The 20,502-nt window shown below is 40.6% G+C and overlaps 3 protein-coding genes across 6 annotated transcripts; 2 read left to right on the forward strand and 1 right to left on the reverse strand.

Moving 5' to 3' along the window:
- Positions 1-289: 289 nt before the first annotated feature.
- riox1 (ribosomal oxygenase 1) lies at positions 290-5,835 on the forward strand. 3 transcript variants are annotated; one of them, XM_041064489.1, is made up of 15 exons: positions 290-411; positions 565-717; positions 926-1,068; positions 1,179-1,278; positions 1,690-1,803; positions 2,180-2,286; positions 2,382-2,489; positions 2,969-3,003; positions 3,220-3,398; positions 4,214-4,318; positions 4,416-4,557; positions 4,723-4,843; positions 5,029-5,128; positions 5,225-5,311; positions 5,593-5,835. In XM_041064489.1, exons 1-15 carry the CDS (start codon positions 325-327, stop codon positions 5,650-5,652), a joined length of 1,641 nt encoding a protein of 546 aa, XP_040920423.1. In that variant the 5' UTR covers positions 290-324; the 3' UTR covers positions 5,653-5,835. The 3 variants fall into 3 exon arrangements, with proteins under 3 accessions (XP_040920423.1, XP_040920421.1, XP_040920422.1); XM_041064487.1 differs by having other exon boundaries at positions 5,029-5,311; XM_041064488.1 differs by having other exon boundaries at positions 929-1,068; positions 5,029-5,311.
- A 9-nt stretch (positions 5,836-5,844) lies between these two features.
- LOC121199630 (NADH dehydrogenase [ubiquinone] 1 beta subcomplex subunit 1-like) lies at positions 5,845-7,460 on the reverse strand. 2 transcript variants are annotated; one of them, XM_041064490.1, is made up of 3 exons: positions 7,370-7,460; positions 6,467-6,611; positions 5,845-6,016 (listed from the first exon to the last, which is right to left on the reverse strand). In XM_041064490.1, exons 2-3 carry the CDS (start codon positions 6,604-6,606, stop codon positions 5,980-5,982), a joined length of 177 nt encoding a protein of 58 aa, XP_040920424.1. In that variant the 5' UTR covers positions 6,607-6,611; positions 7,370-7,460; the 3' UTR covers positions 5,845-5,979. The 2 variants fall into 2 exon arrangements, with proteins under 2 accessions (XP_040920424.1, XP_040920425.1); XM_041064491.1 differs by having other exon boundaries at positions 6,467-6,613; positions 7,374-7,450.
- Positions 7,461-7,658: 198 nt separating this feature from the next.
- On the forward strand, positions 7,659-15,937 carry cpsf2 (cleavage and polyadenylation specific factor 2). Its single transcript, XM_041064486.1, has 15 exons — positions 7,659-7,808; positions 8,201-8,367; positions 8,918-9,077; positions 9,184-9,289; positions 9,387-9,516; positions 9,604-9,719; positions 10,076-10,263; positions 10,493-10,783; positions 10,968-11,068; positions 11,349-11,552; positions 11,645-11,797; positions 12,151-12,373; positions 12,577-12,891; positions 13,514-13,648; positions 15,468-15,937. Exons 2-15 carry the CDS (start codon positions 8,219-8,221, stop codon positions 15,558-15,560), a joined length of 2,364 nt encoding a protein of 787 aa, XP_040920420.1. The 5' UTR covers positions 7,659-7,808; positions 8,201-8,218; the 3' UTR covers positions 15,561-15,937.
- The last annotated feature ends 4,565 nt before the right edge of the window (positions 15,938-20,502 follow it).

Raw genomic sequence — 20,502 nt, forward strand, 5'->3', positions numbered from 1 at the left:
AGTGACAGAAGAGCTTGAAGAAACTCACAAAGGATACCAAGAAATAATGGCGTAGTTTTGTCTACTTAACATTAAACATGTAGTATGAATCTAGGGGACCTTTTATTTTGAAAGGTAGCGACGTTTACAGTTCTGACTGGCAAAAATACTTAAACTGAAATGTTAAGTTTTTAAAAGGAGAAAATCTTCCACTTCTAACTGGGCTGTAATTTGTAGTACAACTCTATGGGTGGCGGTAGTGAGTCCACCAGGGAGAAAACGTACACAGATATACAGAAGAGTAAGGCAGCAGCAGTCGCACGGTGATGACGTACCAGCTGGAAAATGGAGAGGAAACACATGTCGGCTTTTGCTTTGTATCAAACCTTGTCAACAGACGTGTCTCCTCCTGCTAAAAAGCCTTCACTGCAGGTAGACATCATTAAAATAATATGGATGATACCCTGGTTTGTACCACGGCTGTGTGGCTGGTGTGTCACAGCTACAGAGGGAACAGCACTGAAACTAGGTTAACCACATCCCTTAACTGTACTTGACATTATGTTGCCTTGTGTGTTTCTCTAGGTGGCCACTAAGAAGAAAAAGAAAAAGGAGAATGGAGTTGCAGCCAAAGAGGTCAACACACTGAAAGCCCAAATGAAGTCTGAAAGGAAGAAAGTGAGAAAGAAGCTCCCGAAGGCAGCACAAAGAGAGGCGAGCCTTAAAGGAAACACAGAAGTAAGTGTGTGCCTGCTGCAAAGATGCAAAGATAGATGCCCTGATGTGCTATGTTCCTGACCACATCCATGAATGATTTGTTAATCTGAACTTAAGAATTATTTCCCCCCTAAAGTAACTATGGCATTGGTGTTTTTATTATTTCTTCTGAACCTGAAACTCTTTAATTGTGCAGTTAAGCTTCATGGACTCTTTATGTTTCAAAAAGCAGAAGGAGGAGTGTGTAAATGGAAATGCTGAGGCTCTGGATGCTTTGCTGGCCGACCTGGCGAAAGTCAACAACAGCAGGGACAGAGCGAGCAAACTGTTCCAGTGGCTCATTCACCCCATTCCTGTCAAAGCCTTCTTCAGGTACTGATGAATGTGCTGTTGGTGTCTCTGTCTGTCTGTCTATGGGATCATTTAGAAGTAGTAAGTTTCCACAATCACAGGAAATTTAAAAATCTATTTTCCTCCGTAAGGGAAACGTGGGAAAAGAAGCCCATTCTTGTTCAACGCAAGAATCCAGATTACTACAAAGGACTGTTCTCTACAGCAGAGTTTGATCGCATATTAAGAGAGGTAAGGATCTGAAGTTTTTTACTCTCTGTACTATACACATATCCCTCATGTGTCCTTCATTTATCTGTAGTTTTCCCACCTGTGTTCTAATTCATCTGTGTGTATATATACAAGTTAAATTTCAAAAAATACTACAGGATAATTAATTTCTCTTCCTCTAATGTGGGAATGTTTCTTCCTTTTTTATGAAGTTTGCTCTAATTTTTTTTTTAAATCATATAAAGATAGAAATATAATCAGAAACATTAAATTTTATGTTGCATTTTATTTGTACATCTTCTCTTTATTTGTTGGTCTTATATTGGCATAATAATCTTTGTGTATTTAAAAGATTATATAAAAACAACTTGAACAAAGATTAAAAAAAAAATCATATGCGCTGAACTATATGTTGGTTCCATTTATTTTAAGGAGGATGTTCAGTACGGAGTGAACCTGGATGTCACGAGTTACACTAATGGAAAGAGGGAGACGCACAATCCTCCAGGGAGAGCTCTGCCGTTCACTGTGTGGGACTTCTATGAGGTAAGGAGGATACAATAATGCAGACAGTTGATTTGTGTATGTGATTATTTATAATGCATGATTACAGTAATTATGCATTTCTATGGTCCTGATTACATTCCTAATAACTGGGCCCATTGCTGCAAATTAGATGCACTGGCTGTCTCTGTGGAGGGTCATTAAAGTTTCTTCTTATTTTCAAATTTTCCTGGTCCACCTTCTGCAGTTAGATGCGTGTTTTTCTACTAAGGAATATATTAATTTTAATATTTTCTGTGCTGCAAGTTAGAAGTCAGTTTATGCTCAGTGCATTAACTGTATCAGTGCACCATCTGCACAGCGCTCTCATTGCAGATTAATAATCATCATAAATAAATACTGCATCTCCATTTTCCAGAGTGGCTGCTCCCTTCGAATGCTGAATCCCCAGGCTTTCTCCTCCACCGTGTGGAACGTGTTGTCCATCCTTCAAGAGCAGTTTGGCAGCATGGCGGGAGCCAACATGTAAGCATCTGACTCAAAAAACCTGTCACTGGAAACTTTTAGGTATACCGTTTCAGTTTTTGTTTCGGTATGAAATGTGCATTTTCCTTCACCAGATACCTGACACCACCTGGAACGCAAGGCTTTGCTCCTCATTACGACGACATTGAGGCGTTTGTGGTCCAGCTGGAAGGCAAGAAACACTGGAGAGTGTACAACCCAAGGTAAGATCCAGTCAGGAAAGTCTTAAAAGTGTAGCACCAAGTGAAATTCACACTGTCAAATTTCTCCTACATTAACAATGCAGAAAAATAACAAGACTGTAACAGATTTTTTTTTTTCAGTTTTATTTTTATGGGATCAAGCATCAGGTTATTGGCACCAGTGAATTACATTAGGTAGCTAATCTAGTTATTTAAAAAGAAGTGCAATTTTTCTTTTTCTGTCAAGCAAAGCAGTGATAGTTTTGGATTTGGAAACAGGCCTAACAGATCAAGGATAAAACATGTTACAGATGTACCAGTGTTCTTCTTATGTAACATATTTACAGTTTACTTTAAAGTTTTTCAAGTGGTTTTTATATAAAATTAGTCAATATTTTGGGCCTTTGACTTTCCTTTTCAGCCAGTGTTAATTTAATGTGCAAGAGACTGATATTAAGAAACATATGGTAAAGTAGTTTTTCTAACTTTTTTTTTTTTAGGACGGATGACGAGGTCTTGCCAGTACATTCAAGTCGTGAGTGAAAAAAATATTTATTTCTATTTTTTTCTTCTTGAGAGTCGTTAGCCTCAATAAACACATACACATAGAGGAAAACTGCTCATTCCACAAATGTGATGCTTATTTAAAATACTCTGGGATGTGCTATGCTGTTTTCTCTTTGGGGCTGATTCACTGTACGAGAGACAGCTGTCATTTCTCAGATGTTGCTGCTTTGCGTTTCTTCTCTAGCGAACTTTGATCAGGCAGATATCGGGAGGCCGATCCTGGAAGTGGTGCTGGAAGCTGGAGATCTCCTCTACTTTCCCAGAGGATTCATCCACCAGGGTGACTGCCTGCCAGACGCTCACTCCCTGCACATCACCATCTCCTCTTACCAGAAGAACAGCTGGGGGGACCTGCTTCAGAAGGTAAGACACTCTGGTCCCCAGTGTGGTAGTTGCAGAAGAAAACAAAGGCTGTGTTCAGAAACCTACAGGGTTAAGAAATGGCAGCATGGGTAAATTACCAGATACCAGTCATTTCTTGCATCAGACGTTTATTGATTATGCATTACAAGTATATCGAAATGATCAATGACATTTTCGCTTTTAATGATCTGGTTTTGATTCATCCAAAGTAACAGTTGTTTAACTAATAGCCACTTTATGAACAGTTTTACATTTGCTGATCTAAACACATTCAGTCCTGGGCGAATAAATACTAATAAATTATACATTTTTATGTTTGCATTTGCAACAGCAGCAGTTTTTGTTTTCAGGAATACAGAAGAAGTTCTTCTAGTTGAGCTGTGATAACACAAACGGTTTAACAATTAATGAGAGTAAAGCCAAACTTTTATATTATCTGCGGAGGAAATGTTTTAGTTAAAGTCCCACCGTTTGGTAATCTGCAGATTATACAATGCATAAACACCACAGCAATGAGTACTCTTAACAGCAAAGACAAATCCCTAAATATAAGAACCCTGTGGATTATCATTTGATTTAAAGTTTAAAAATATTAAGAAAAAGATTAAAGTTAAGAAAAAGGAAACCAAGGTGCATAACAAAAGGCAGCATTAGAACATGTGTAAAACTACGTTAAGCATTTAAAAGTTTAGTATAATAATTACATTTTCTGTCTTTCTCAGCCTTAGGGCTTTTTAGGAGGAAGTACAGAAATTATGACCTTTAAACCATATTATATTTAAGGTCTTTCATATTTTAACTGCCTTTTTTTTCAGGTGGTTCCAGCAGCACTTGAAATAGCAGTGGAGGAGGATGTGGAGTTCAGAAAAGGATTACCTCTGGACTACCTGACATACATGGGAGTACAGAATTCTGACAAGGTAGTCAGTTATTTTTTAATGTGTAGATTCTTGCCATGATCACGATCCTTGTCCTTTCACCGTTTACCAACTCATGACCCAAGTTCTGGTGGTGTAGGATGACCCACGCAGGACTCAATTCTTCTCACAAATTGACAAACTGATGACGAAGCTCAAAAATTACGCCCCCGTCGATGCTGCTGTGGATCAGAAAGCCAGAGACTTCATCCATGACTGCCTGCCTCCTATGCTGACTCCAGGTATGTGATGGATACATCGGTCTGTAATCACCTCTTTTTCAATTCACAAGTCCAACTGCAGATTTGAAAGTTGTACCACAGCATTGCAACTTGTGAAGGACATCTTGTGAAAGAATAATGAATACTTAATGCTTCTGACTAACATGTTCACTGCATCTTCTACAGAGGAGCTAGCTAGCAGTGTTCAAGGAGCACCTGCTAGGTGGGAATGTGGACAAGTCATTGATGTGGGTGCACGCATCAGTACTCAGACCCGGGTCAGAATCCTCCGTGCTGGATGTGCCAGGTATTATAACTCTTTAATGCATTTCACATCAGGCAGGTTCAGAATGCAGAGTATAATGTCTTTCACTATCAAGAACATCTGCTTCGGTGATCTATTAAGGCAATGTAATAAAGAAATGTAATAAAATGACAATATAAAATATGCATTTATCAACTTTTGAGCTTATAAGCCTTCTCTATTGCCAGGTTATGCAGTGATGGAGAAGCTGTTCATCTTTACTATACCACAGACAACTCCAGAGTTTACCACAAAGAGGAGCTCAAGAGTTTCGAAATAAAACCAGAGGTAAGCATTGGAAGGGCTGTGCAAAGCTCATGTTTTGTACATGGTGTCCTAATGATGTTGTCTCCGCCTAATGATCATAATTGTTTCTTCTTTCAGCACACAGATGCCATTGAGTTTTTGATCCATTCTTATCCCAAATTTGTGACAGTAGGAAGCTTCCCATGTGGTTCTGAAGATGACAGGGTATGCTGTTTTAAGTACATAAGATCTTTGCTGAGATATGTTATGACCGTGCATTCAATTGTTTTCTTTTCTTGTTTATGGCTGTGTTTTGGGGGCGAGACGGGTTCTTTTGGCAATTTGTGCAGGTGTTTTGGAAATAGGCATGGCCTTCTCCAAAGACCTATTAAAACTTATGGCATTTTACTTAAATATTTATTCTTAATGAGAAATATTTGAGCCTGTGTTTTTTGTGAAATTAGTGGTTTGACCTGTCCGTTGTATATTTTTCTTTTATCCCCCAGGTCAATTTGGCTGAGCTGCTTTTTGAGAGGGAGATTATCCACACTGCAGAACCTCTGTAATGGCCTCAGATTCTTCAGTCATGCTGATGCCTTTATACAAAATACCATCTTTGATTCAAAACCCCTCTTACGCTAAGTATTCTTTTCTAGCCATTTATAAATTTGTTTCGTTTTCGGCATCAAATAAACCAGTTTTTCAAAGAAAAAAGGAAATTGATGTTATGTGTTCTTTAAATCACTTTCCAAATCAGCTTGGTGAGAAAGGGCATGTTTATTACTGGTTGATACAACTCAAAAGCAGAAGTATAAGAGTCTTCTTAAATAATCAGATTCAGAGGCCACACATCAGTCATTCACACCACAGATGACAGGAAACGCAGGCGCAGTCTACTTCCAGGTCACCTCCTCACCAGGCTTCAGCTCCCTACAGAGAAGAGAGATTAGAAAGGTGCCTAACATTGTGCCTAGACCTCGGTTGTTTTTGGATGACCTTTTTGGGCAGTGCATTCAAGAATAAATATCCTGCTTTAACTTCAAACATTCGAAAACAGACTGATGTGAAACTGAAGGAGCCATATTTGAACTGTTTGTGTACAGCCTTAGAATCCATCACATCAACAGTTCAGGATCTAATCAGCTTTTTCATAATTTGTGATTTGGACACCATTAAATAAATATCTAAAATATTTGGTTGTGTTAATCAAAATAGAGTGACTGTATATTGAGTAACTGAGCTCCATGTATTCCATTTATCAGTGATTTGCTAACATGACAAAAAATATACACTAAGCGCATATAGTTTAATGTATATCACCAGCTCCTTAATTTACTGTCCTGTTCTTTTACATGTAGGTAGGCAAATGTTTTTACTTACCTGCTGAACAAAACACTTTTGTTCCTGAAAGCTGTCAACTTCTGGTCCTGTTGTTTGTCAAGATACCATCCAATCACAAAGCCCATCGGCACCAATATGTTCACCCAGTGCTCACGCGCAAGTGCTACGAAGTTGACCATGGTTCCTACAGAAATACGCACAAGACATAATCCAACGTTATTCAGTGGCACTGCTTTAATCTAACACACTTATGTTTACATTAACACTAGTCTAGAATGACTAAAGTTGTCACTTCTCAACTACCCTTGTGCTATTTTGTCCACCCCATTAAAATCAATGAGGGTAGGCTAAACAAGATCAACCCACCTGTCTATGAACCAATACAGTTCAATAGCACCACAACTGTAGCCTCTAAAATGATTATACAGTTGAATCAACGCTTCCGATTTAATGATTAATAATTACAATCCAATTATCTAACAGCATAATACTGTTAAACATTTGCATATGTACTGTTACAATAGTTACAAGCTGAAGACATAATACGTGAGTAATATTTTCAATGCGGGACTTGTAACAGTACTTTAGTACTGTGGTATAACTACATTTACTCGAGTAAAGCATCAACTTCTTCCACTGCTGCTTCAAACCATATAGACGGTAACTGTCATTTCACCATTTGCACTCAGCAAAATAAAGCTAAAATACTGAAAATATGACGAGCTTGCACTCATTTGCTAATCGCACCACAGCCAGCAGCGCCTGGCTAGCTAATCGGCTAGCTAATCAGCTAGCTATGTAGTATCATCAATAGATGTCAGGTATTCATTGAGAATGCCTTTTCATTTAAAATATTTACTTTGCGTTTAGCACAGTAAACATGTTACAGTACAAAAGCTCAAACAATAAACAGAAACGACGTTAGGAAATCTGAAAAATTACCTTTTTTTAACACTAAGCCGTGGCCTTCTGCTCTTCACTCACCAGGCAGAGGACATTGGACTTTACCAACTGTGCATCTGCGCCGTGGTCACTTGAAGAAGGAAAAAAAATAAACACCATTATTACCGCAATTATTCTTACTAAATCCGCAATAAAATACGAGTAAATAACAATAAAGTGAATTTGTTCAAATATATAATGATAAAATATTTTCTTTATTTTATTATTTGGTGTTTTTGAGTAAAATCATTTTTTGTTAAACCGCTATACTTGGTACGCTCCGGTGCCCTTTCACACATGATGCAGCGGCAAATATGTCTGCTTGTTAAGTGTGTTCAAAAGCGTTAGCCAAAATGTCTTAAAGTTGGGATTACAGCGACTCCACTTCATTGTATTTCTATTGCAACGGGAGAAAATTTATATTATCTCATACTTAATGGTGTGTTGTACGTTTCTTTGTCGATTCAAGTCACTTATATCCTTAAGCTAAAATGTAGCTAGTATGCTAAAATGGCATCGTTATTGATTGTGTGAGCTAACTGTTGCTAGCAACAAACTAGTGTTTACTTTTAATATAGTTACTGCTCCACAATCCAGCAGTTTTCCACAGGCGGAGTTTATTCAGCATCATGCTACTATACCGTTCAATTTCAGTTGACAACAGGGCCATCGTTTTCGGTTTTTTTCTCAGTAGCGTCAATGGATTGAACTGGTTTCGCTCCTATGTGACGAGCCATGTAGCACTTTACGCAGTTCTGTTGTTCTTTGTTTATAAGGATAATTTCGTGCTGCGGTTAGTCCAGTCTAACGCTAACCAAACTGTACTTTCAGTGTGACAACTGAAGAAAAATGACGTCCATTATCAAGCTGACAGCCGTGTCAGGGGTTCAGGAGGAGTCGGCCCTCTGTTACCTGCTGCAGGTGGATGAATTCCGCTTCCTCCTAGACTGTGGCTGGGATGAGAACTTCTCCATGGACATCATTGATGCCATGAAACGGTAATTTTGATATCCATTCTGTTATAACGTGAATTGAAACAATTGTGTGATGTTCATTTGGCAGTGATTTATGAGGTCTTCAAATTACAGCCCGTGTCACTTAACATTACTCTCCACTTGCTCCATGTTGCTGTTCACACAAGGATAGGCTTTACAAGTGCCTATATGTAAAATGGAACGGGTTGCTTGTTGTAAGCAGTCCTCCTGTTCATAACAGTCACTTAGAGATTTCCTCCTAAATTGCTTTCTGTGTAAGTGGATGGGGACAAAATCCATAGTCCTGTGAAAATAATTATTCTTAGGTTTATCTGACATTAAAATGAGGGTTCAGCTACTCAGCTGCACTTTAGGTTAGGAAGTAGCTCAGAGGTTTCTTACTTAATCTGTCTCTCTCTCTTTCTCTTCATCCTTCTCTAGCACTTGTCATCTGCCTTAGGCACTTGGGTGTTAAATATGCAAAGACTTCTTAATCCACTGTGGTTTGGATTGTACTTCATTTGTACATCACTTTGGACAAAACGATTAAATGTTTGTCATTTGTCCTCCTCAGATATGTTCATCAGGTTGATGCTGTGCTCCTCTCCCACCCTGACCCCATACACCTGGGAGCCCTGCCATACGCTGTGGGCAAACTGGGTCTAAACTGTACTATCTATGCCACAATTCCTGTTTATAAGATGGGTCAGATGTTCATGTATGATCTATATCAGGTAAGAAGGGGGAAGATGCCATGGAAAATGCCATTCATTGTTTATTGATAGAACTCAATTGCATGTTTACAATTGCGTTCTTAATTGTTTCCTTCTTTCCATTTAGTCTCGAAACAACAGTGAAGATTTCACACTCTTCACTCTCGATGACGTGGACTGTGCTTTCGATAAAATCCAGCAGCTGAAATACTCTCAGATTGTAAACCTGAAAGGTGAGAAAGTTGCTGATCCATATAGGTGATCAGGAGTCACCCGGGGTTATGTATCACAGCTACCAATGTGTTTTATGTCTTTCTTTTTACTTTCCAGGCAAAGGACATGGTCTCTCCATCACACCACTTCCAGCTGGTCACATGATAGGAGGCACCATTTGGAAGATTGTGAAGGATGGGGAGGAGGAGGTTGTTTACGCTGTGGACTTCAACCACAAGAGAGAGATGTAAATACAGACAAAACATAAAAATATGAACTGGAATTTTGTTTTTCATTTTGGCTCTTTGTTGATATCCTGCTACTCTTTTTCTAGTCACCTGAATGGATGTACACTGGAGAGCATCAGTCGTCCTTCCTTACTAATTACAGACTCCTTCAATGCTACATATGTGCAGCCACGTCGTAAACAAAGAGATGAGCAGCTCCTTAGTAAGTAATCTTCACAAGGCTATAGTAATAGTTTATGTATGTCTTTAACAGCATAACTATTTATTCATTCATCATTAAAAAAACATGCCAGTGGTCAAACAAATGAACCATGCAATCGTGATTTCTATTTCAACATTAAAATTGAAACTCAAAGAAGCATATTTTTTCCAAGTCCCCTCTCTTTCTATCATGTAAGACAGTATGTTTGGTTTAACTCTTGTGAATGACCCTTACATGGTTTGTTCTTCTCACACCTCCCTCTATTTCTGTAAAACTGCTAAATTCAAAATTTAATAAAATGGGTGAATAATGCAGTCTCTCAATTTTAAGCATATTTTTCTTTTTTTCCCTCAAAGCAAATGTAATGGAGACGCTACGGGGGGACGGTAATGTCCTTATTGCTGTGGATACAGCTGGGCGTGTGTTGGAGCTGGCTCAGCTCCTGGACCAGATTTGGAGGACAAAGGATGCTGGGCTGGGAGCTTACCCACTCGCTCTGCTTAACAATGTCAGCTACAATGTGGTGGAGTTTTCCAAGTCCCAGGTATTATTCACTGGTCACACTTAAAGAAGATATTGTGCTATTCTCCTTACTTCTTAATTGACCATGATACCATGATTTTTGAATCAGAATCACTTTATTTGCCAAATACAGTAAATGTAGACCGTAACATTAACTTGTTTTGGTTTCACTGGCACAGAGACGAGCACTAAATCATAATATATAAATCCTTTTCAACAGCCTTAATTCATAATCTGTTGTTTGTCTGTAGGTTGAGTGGATGAGTGACAAGCTCATGAGGTGTTTCGAGGACAAGAGAAACAACCCCTTCCAGTTCCGTCACTTGAATCTGTGCCACAGTCTGGCAGACCTGGCCCGGGTGCCCAGCCCTAAGGTGGTGCTTTGCAGCCAGCCAGACCTCGAGTCTGGCTTTTCTCGAGAACTCTTCATCCAGTGGTGCCAAGAAGCCAAAAACTCCATCATCCTGACCTACCGCACTACACCAGGAACCTTGGCCCGCTACCTCATCGACAATCCTGGAGAGAAGATGCTGGATCTGGAGGTGCGAGCAGCAGCCGCTTTGCTGATTTACTATGACAGAGGATTGTGATTTATTTACCTTGTCATGCAGCATTTGCCCCACGGGAAGCTCCTGTCTACCACATTCAGACCCAGCTGAAGGAACAAAAAATGTGTCAGCCTATCATTTGCACCCTATCCATCTTTCACTCTTCTCATTATGACAGGTGAGGAAAAGAGTGAAGCTGGAAGGCAAGGAGCTGGAAGAATACCTTGAAAAGGAGAAAATAAAGAAAGAAGCAGCTAAAAAACTTGAACAAGCAAAAGAGTAAGTCCCCATAGAGTCTTGTCTCAGTTATTCTTCATGCTTGTTGGTGTTGCAAAATACTTAATTCCTATAATTTGATAGTCTGATGACAACTGAAATCACATGGAAAAAGCCATTTTTGCTTTTTCCATGTGATGGAAATGCTAATGATGATCTAGATTTTTGTCAGGACACTTTTAAGACAATATTTATACTTTTGACCTGAGCAAAAATCTGTTGCCTTCCCTTGGAAAATGTAACCCCTGTGTGCTCTTTTAATGTTTATTTAATGTTCTTGCAGGGTGGATGTGGACTCCAGTGATGAGAGTGATATGGATGATGATCTGGATCAGCCAGCTGCAGTAAAAAACAAACACCACGACCTGATGATGAAGGGCGAGGGGAGCCGCAAAGGTAGTTTCTTCAAACAAGCCAAAAAGTCTTATCCAATGTTCCCCACGCACGAGGAAAGGATCAAATGGGACGAGTATGGAGAAATCATCAGGTACTACAACGCTGATACATCTACACATGAGGTTACCTACACCCATCTCCATTGTCTGCCGTTATCAGTAAACTACTATTGTGTTTTCAAAGGCTAGAAGAGTTTCTGGTTCCTGAACTGCAAGCAACAGAGGAGGAGAAAAGCAAACTGGAATCTGGGTTGACCAATGGTGATGAACCTATGGACCAGGATCTCTCTGTTGTTCCCACCAAATGCATTTCCAGTATAGAAAACCTTGAAATTAGGTCAGTGATCATCTAAAGCTGGTGGCCCCCTGTGAATCACATCAATGAGAAAGATGTGTGTATGATACTGTATAATTTTCTCTTCTTCCTCATAAACTGTACAGCTGGTCAGTGGCCAACAGTACAGTGCAGTACAGTATACTGTTGGGGTTGCTGGATGGCTTCCAGCAGTGAATGAGCGTAAATGTTTGAGTGTGAAGTTAAGTGGTGCTGATAAAGGTTACGTGTAGTCAGCAAACCTTTCCTGGATAAAATACAAGTCTGTCAAGAAATCTAATCTGTGCTGGTGTTAAACATTGTTTGACAAATCAGCAATATTAAAAGGCCATATTGTGTCTTCATTCCTTTTACAGAGCGAGGGTGACATATATAGACTACGAAGGTCGCTCTGATGGCGACTCCATCAAGAAGATTATTAATCAGATGAAGCCCAGACAGCTTGTGATTGTTCATGGGCCGCCAGAAGCCAGCCTGGACCTGGCTGAGTCCTGCAAGGCTTTCAGCAAGGACATCAAAGTCTACACACCCAAACTGCAGGAGACTATAGACGCCACCAGCGAGACACACATCTACCAGGTCAGTCTCAGTAAAGCCCTGCTGAATCTATTAGAGTGAATATGGTTGCCTCTTTTTGATTGGGTGCACAAAACTGTTATGTCATTTCTTAAATGTGTTTTGTAGATTCATTAATCTAAAATATTCTGCTGTGTGCCAGAGCATAAAAGCAAGCTTCACGACAGGCCGGTGCCTTCATTCTCTCTCGTCTTCTCATGCTAAAGGTGCGGTTGAAAGACTCCTTGGTGAGCTCTCTGCAGTTCTGCAAAGCCAAAGACACGGAGCTGGCATGGATTGATGGCGTGCTGGACATGCGCGTGGTGAAGGTGGACACAGGCGTGATGCTGGAGGAGGGTGTGAAAGAGGAGGCTGACGATGGCGATCTGGTCATGGACACCACCCCCGATCTTGGCATCGATCACAACGCCACAGCGGTGGCAGCACAGCGTGCCATAAAGAACCTGTTTGGAGAAGACGAGAAGGAGCTGTCTGAAGAGAGTGATGTTATCCCCACGCTGGAGCCACTGCCTCCGCACGAGGTGAGAGAACCCATATGCAGACTTTTCACTGTCCAGCAAAGTTGTTGCAACGATATCTCATGATTTCTGAAAAGTTTAAACTTTTGGAAAATGTGTGAAGATTAAATGTCAGCATTTCTAGCTAGTAAGCTTGAAGATTTCATCTTGTGTGCCCGGAAAAATGATTAGTGTCTGATATGTTATTTCCACAAAAAAAATGACCCAGTCAGATATTCCCATAATTAATATCAGTCAGTAGTTTTTCCCATATCTCACTGATGTAAAAGAAGTGGGGAAAAAGGTTCTTGTGCTTTAATTAATTTGACAGGTACTGTCTTCAGGTGAAAGGCATCTCAGTTCATATTGGCACATTGTAAGTGAAACAAACATTGGAAGTGAAACAAAATTTGATAAATAGCTTTAATTTTTAAGTTTGCAAGTAGGAATAAAAGTGAAGGATTTTTACTTCTATCTTTCATTTTAAGTCTAAAATTTTAGTACATGGGCCCAGTTTATCCAAGGTGAGTCACAAAGAAGAGTTTACCCAGAACAGATCACCGCAGGACTTGCAGCTGCATATGTTAAAAACTTAAAAAGGCTTTGAGAGGGATTGTTAGGCGACTCTGTTCTGCTCTCCCTCCAGATTCCAGGGCATCAGTCGGTGTTCATCAACGAGCCTCGCCTGTCTGACTTCAAGCAGGTTCTGCTGAGAGAGGGCATCCAGGCCGAGTTTGTGGGAGGAGTGCTGGTATGCAACAACATGGTGGCCGTCCGCAGGGTGAGTGTCCTTCCCCCGGGCTCACTGAGCGCGCTATCAGCTCCCTGCAACGCTAGTCAAGTCAAAGTGGCCAGCACAGAAAACATACGGCACAGGCTTGTTGGGTTTTTTTTGCTTTTTTTTTTTGCAAAACCATGCAATGAAAATGTTGAGCTTCTGATTTTATTCTATACTGATGCATGTTTAGCTCTATAAGCAAAGGAGTAGCATCTCTTCAGTGGAATAAAAAGAATTAAAGAATTAAAGGACCAGTACAAAACACTTAAAAGATGCCAAAAAGCAACTTTATAGGTCTTTGGCTTTTTACAAAAAAAATCATCCTTCCATCACATGTCCTGTCTGTCGCCTTCAGTTCAGACACTTCTAATGTACCATTCAGGGCATTAGAAACAACTCACAGAATTAGCTTGAGGGAAATAATTCATCACTGCAACAAACAGACACAGGATGAATACATGTTCAAGGACATGAGTATTTATTGCCTTAGAGTCTGTTGACTGTGAGCCAGCAGACGTAGTGATGCACAGCTGAAAACTGTGCCCATAAGACATACAAATATTGTTGTAAAGCAGTATGACACATTCAGCTTCTGCCTTTGTTTGATGATGATTGTGCATCCAGAGCAATCTGCACTGTTCAGAGCAGTGGCCAAGTTTTTAGATCGTGAGAAATACAACCACTTAGTCTGGAGTCTGGAGAAACACAGGCAGAAGCAGCAGGCTGTATATAATGTATGTGAAAGTCTTTTTATGTTTGTTAACAGATGTTGCCAGTAAACCAAAATCAAGATTCAGTTTTGTTTGAGATAAAAACTTAATTCATCAGAATTCACAAAACATATCTGACAAAAAAAGATTTCTGACTATAATTAGCTGAAAATGACCAAAAGAACAAGTGTGGTTTCTGGTGGTTTCAGAGCTTATGGTTTATTTACTTTCATACTACAAAATAAAATGCCAGTACTCAACACAAAACAGAACATTAAACATAAAGAGAAAAAAAATACAGCCTAAACCTTAGAAGGATAAAAAAACCCAAATGCATATGAAACTAGAAAGAATGCCTGTCAACATGGTGATGTCCTGACCCAGGAGTACTAAGTAGTCCTTTCTACATTGTCACGTGAATACTCAGAATTCATGGGTCAGACCAAGCCCACCTGTGAACCCGCCTCTGCCTTTTGATCTCAACCACACACCTGTAAAGTTCTGTATCTTAACTGTAAGACTGGATTTTGCACAGGTGTGATGCTATCATGGTGAAAGAAAATCTGTCCACAGACAACCAAAGTACTGAAAACCACCTCTGTGGTAGTTCCCACTACAGTAGGTGTCCCCAGGACCACATTTCACCACGATGACACACACACACTGAGACTCATAAGGTGAAAACAACACCAACCATGCTGTCACAACTGGTAAATATCTCACCTCAGAAGAAACGCACGGGGAAGAATCACAGGCAGAACTTAACGACTAAAGTAAAAGGAAAAGTAGGAGTGAGCCAGGATACCAACAACAAAATGCATAATTGACAAGAACTTAAAATAGATGCAACCCAGAAAATGAAATCAAAGAGAACTGAGACTGCTAAAGGAGCATGTGTGTCTGTGTGTGCGTGTGCTACTTAAATGAGTAACCTTGATGGATTTGGATTCATTACAGGATGGGAGACGTATTCATTTTAGAGGTCATCACTGTGCTGTACAGGGCTTGTATGGATACTGTTTTTTTTAAAGGTGAAACCGTGTAGTACAGAGTGTTAATGAGAGTTCTCTGAGGACCTAGATGACCTGTGTGTCTTTGTGCTCTTTGTCCAGACGGAGGCCGGACGCATTGGCCTGGAAGGCTGCCTGTGTGAAGACTACTATAAGATCCGGGAGCTGCTGTATCAGCAGTATGCTGTGGTATAGCAGCAGCAGCAGCAGAGCATACCCTGGCAATACAGAGACAGTCCTTTACAAGAACTTTACCCAGAGGACAAGGGTGGACCACACATGGGCTACCTCTGCCCCATGGGCAGCTCCAGCTGTTTTACTGCAGATCTTGTACATTTTCCATTTTATAATTTTTTTCCCAGATAACAGTGTTTGTTTTTTATTTCTAGTTTATCTCTGCAGAATGAGAGGCAGATGCTTTCTCTGGACTGACCTCTCTATGTGAACAGACTGAATCTCGTATTACTAAAACTCCTCCCACTGTACAGTAACATCCTAGTGCACTGGATGAACTGAAGGATGCTCTAACCTTCATATTATTTCATTAAAAACAGCCTTTGTTTCTTGTTCAAAATGTGCATCACTGTGAAATGTTTGTCTCAGATGACCATATCATGGTCTGGGTATTGAACTTAAATTCTTTTTCAATAATGGTGACCAAAATGTGGCTGTAGCACCAGGCATCAGAAGTAGGCATTGAATGTTTGGGCCCAGTTTTTAAGCCGTGTCTCAAATCACTCCCTCATCAACTTCTCCCTGTGTAACTGTTGTATTGAATTGCATGAGATTGTACAGGTGTACCTAATAGTATGGACCTGCTCTCTATGTAGATATGAGAAGCTCATTCTTAATGCTATTAGGTTGGAGAACTTGCAAGAGACAGTGGTGAAAATTGCAGCAGTAGAGGCTGAGATATTCTGAGTTTTAGTGCCTAGTATAGGTTTCAAGTTTCAAAAACAATGGAGCCTACACTTCCCAAAATGCAGCTCTATAGCATTTTCCATTAGACCGTCACTCAGCCTTCCCTGCCTGGACAATTCCCACAGCTCCAGCTTGTAATGCAGGATTGCTGTCCGACATCATTAGATTAATTGTCTCAAAATTGACAAAGCTTCTTCAGAGCCACAGGAGACGTTTGTTTACATTCGTTCAAATTAATTATGTCGGGATAAACCCCTTCAAATGTATCATCTGTTTTGTTTTTGTTTTTTTATACAAGAACAAAAAGAAAACAAAACACAAGAAAAGACACAACTCAATAACAAAAATAGAACCACACTAGTATTAAAAAATGATCAAACTCAGTGATAGCATTACTGAAAACGCATGAAATTTAATTGAAGATAGGAAACATATTTTTATATAAGCCAAATAAACATAGAAAATAAAATTCAGTTTGCAAAACTCAGTACCAAACATTTTCAAATACGACCATATAAGGTGTGATGTTTTGCATGTGCTTTCCATACTGTCACCACAACCTTTACTGCCTACCAGCTCAACTAGTTACTGCACTGACAGCAGATGGAGACATTTTTCACTTGTATCTAACCGGCCCTCTGAATACCCATATCAAATCTGCCCATGCAGCAGCACCATCTGTAATACAGGGGTGAGATGACATTGTCCCTGAAGTGATAACTGGGATTGAATATAATTCAGCCTGCTATGCAGTGAGCTAGGATCACCGTACCTCTTTGTATTTTAGGCAACTGTCTCTCGCAGGAAAAACTGCTTACCTCCCTGGCTGTTTGTGACAGGGAAAAAAATGTAATAATGAAACGGTTCAGCAGTTTGTTTTCTTATCTTTTTCGGGCACACATGGATATACGGCCTCACCTCTGCTGTGTCCCAGTGAGGTGTAACCGGAGTAATAGAAAGTTGGGTGATAAGCGGGAATGTTGCTGGCGTTGAGGATGGAAGGGAGGCATGGTGTCATTGCAGGAGTGATGTGTCCACTGGAGCCTTGGTGGCACATTGACTCGGTTGATTACGTTTGCAGTGTTGTGTGAATCCCAGGGGGAGATCCTTAACGCAGGCAGCTGTGGAATGCCCCTTTTATGGATATACCAAAACAAACCCCCAACTCTCTGACCTAACACATGCCCACAGTGTGACGACATAGTCAGTGCTGGAGACTCCTCCTACACTGATAGCTTGTTAAACAGTCACAGGGGGGTACACACAGACACGCAAGTAGGACAATGAAAGTGAGCAGTGTTAGGGAGTGTGTGTGTGTTTGTTTGAGGGGGTGATCATGCACATGGCTGAAGGAGTTAGACTTGAGCACGGATGGCAGGCTGACGTGCAGGCCTGTTTTTATACAGTTGCATAACATACAGTCTTGCACTTTAGAGACATTAAAATTTAAATGCTCTTTTTTAATCCGTGGCTCACACAGACACACACACTAAAAAAAAAAAAAACTTCTTTCATGTTCGTAAACGCACCAATGATGCCTTTATTTATTTCTTTTTCCCTCCTGAACCTCAGTAACCTGTGACAGACTGAAGCTGAGTGAGAGATAGAAAGCTAGAGTGGAGATGAGGAGGAGAGAGAGGAGCTCTTCTGTGCCACAGAGCATGCCAGCCCTGCCCAGTCACTGCTTTTCATTTTGATAATTGACCGGCAACGCCAGAAATGTCCATCAGCTAATCCTCTTAGCTTTCATAATGCTGACTCTGTCACAGAAGCCCCTGTTTTAATGTAACGAGCAGCTAAGCCCAGAGCACAGGGCAGAGACGCCCTGGGCCACAGAGGCTGCTCTGCCCCCTCGAGGCCAGCGAGCGATCTGCTCACTGCTCAACAAGTGCCCCCGTCAATCTGTCAGACCATGTCAAATCATAAATCCATAACCTGGCTCCAGGGTGGCCACCCCTCTGCCTCTCACGCCGTACTCATTGTCATAAAGCTGTACTCAAAAGGGAGCATCTTGGTGGTGTGTATCCATTCATCTGTGTGGATTGGAGGATGAATGAATTTAATCCCTTTTGAATTCCCGGTCTCCTCACTAAGCAGACCACTTAATGCCAATGACATCAGTGCAATAATGTGAAAAGCGGACGAATTTCAATGAAGCCTCACAATGTTCTAACACAGCATTCTAACCGAGCATAAGGCACAGAAATCCCATGATATCCAGGTCTAAAAATGGAAATGAAATTTGAAATAGCTGGAGCTTTATTACAGTTGTTTTACAAGCTTAAGCACAGGTTGAAAATGAATACAAACCAGTCCTTTGACATAATGACAGTTGCTAGGTTTATGGGGTCATGCCTCCATATTTTTATTAAACATTTTATCTCTATGTATGAGAATAGTTAAATTATAAGATATAACTTTCCAAGATCTTGCAATATTTACAGAAAAGATAACAGGGCGGGTGAAATGTGATTCAGGAAGGTTGTTTTGCAAAGAGAAGCTTAGAGAATGAGTTTGACAGTTTGGGAAACAAACATTAGCAAAATGGCTTGTACTGTACATCAAAAATAAAACCCAATATTAACAGTGGTACAATTAATTCAGCTAATTTAAAGGGAGCTAAATACTATTTGTTTGTATTTGGTTTTGGCTGATAAACCATTAAAAACACAACACTATTAAAGTAGCTAATTTAGGCTACTTATTGGTGTGGCATGACAACAATAAGTAGAAGTTGGAGTAACGGTTTTTCTGCTGTTTCCAGTATCGCATGAACAGCATTAACTAGCTAGTGCTGTGAGTTGATTAGCTTAGCTTAGCATAGCATAGCATAGCACAAAGACTAAAAGCAGGGTAAAATAATTATAGCATGCAACTCCCAGTAAAACCACAATTTTCTGCATTTGTACAGGAAACAAGACACATTGTGTTAATAACCGATCTTCGGCTGTGCAGGTAGGTGTATTTTTGAACTGAACTGGAGAGCACTAGGCTAACTGTTTCTCCCTGCTTTCCTTTCTTTATGCTAAGCTAAGCTTCTGGCTCTAGTTCCATAATTGGTGTAGCCTATAGACAGCAAGTGAAAAAGCATATTCCCCAAAATGTCAAACTGGTTGTTTGGAGTTGCTTTTAAACAATATTAAACTAATAGTTTCTAAAAACCAAAGGTAGTTTTTAGAAAGTTTGTGGATACTTTAGGACACAAGTTGAACTCTTTCCCTCTCTTCACTTCACAGTTCCCCTCAAGCCCTCGCTTCCTTTTTCCCCTCCATCTCTTCCCTAATTCCTCTCTCTTTAGGTAATCCCAATGTGCCAGCATCTCCCTGTGGCTATGTTCCTCCAGTAAAGGCACCACTTATGCCCACCCTCTCTTTAAGAAGCCCGTGTTGAGCAGGAATCCTGAATTACACCATTATGGAGGTGATCCTCTTATGCAACCTGCTCTTCACACCCCGTCCACAAAGCGAGAATGCTACGAGCACAAATCCACGAAGGCACTTGATGCCAGATTATCCACAGTCTACAATGCTGCGGCTGCCATCTTTCCTTTTTGATGAAACAATGCGTTTTGTTGGTCGCATTCATGGCTGGGACTGATCCTGGCTGGCTCTGTGGCAGAGACATGTGGATGACTTAGCGATCATGTGTACGTGACTGGATATTTAGGACAGATCACATGAGATTGTTTTGCTTGGCTTGAGTACAAACAGCGCATTCTTCTCCTCCCAGAGCAAAACAAACCTGACCAGTTGGTTGTCTGTAACTTGAGGCGATGCGGGCAATAGGATCAGGAAACACACTCCTGGATGAGGGCAGTATTAACCTCTTAGCAAACTGCATTCAGGCTGACATGTGCTTCCAGCCAGTCAGCAGAATGCAACCTGGCTGGCCTGCTCTTTCTGCTCAGCACATCAGAGGGAAGCGGCCTTATCTGATGTGACATGACTGACACCACCTTGAGAGCTGTGAGGAGACCCTGCCGATGATTAATTCAAGCTCCGAAAACATGATGAGGATTAGCTCCCTGTGTTTACCCCTGCAGACGTCCCTCCTAAACTCAGGGCGACTCCCTAGCATGACACTGGGCTGTGTAATAAGGCTGAATCATCGGCGGTGAACGATGTTGATGTGAAAACGAGTAGAGGCCAGGCCGAGGAGTGTGAATCCAGAGAAGTGACTCAGCACTACAACCGTTTATCTTCGTGCCATTCAATTT

The sequence above is a fragment of the Toxotes jaculatrix genome, chromosome 19, assembly GCF_017976425.1.
Source record: "Toxotes jaculatrix isolate fToxJac2 chromosome 19, fToxJac2.pri, whole genome shotgun sequence".
In the NCBI taxonomy this organism is placed as follows: Eukaryota; Metazoa; Chordata; class Actinopteri; family Toxotidae; genus Toxotes; species Toxotes jaculatrix.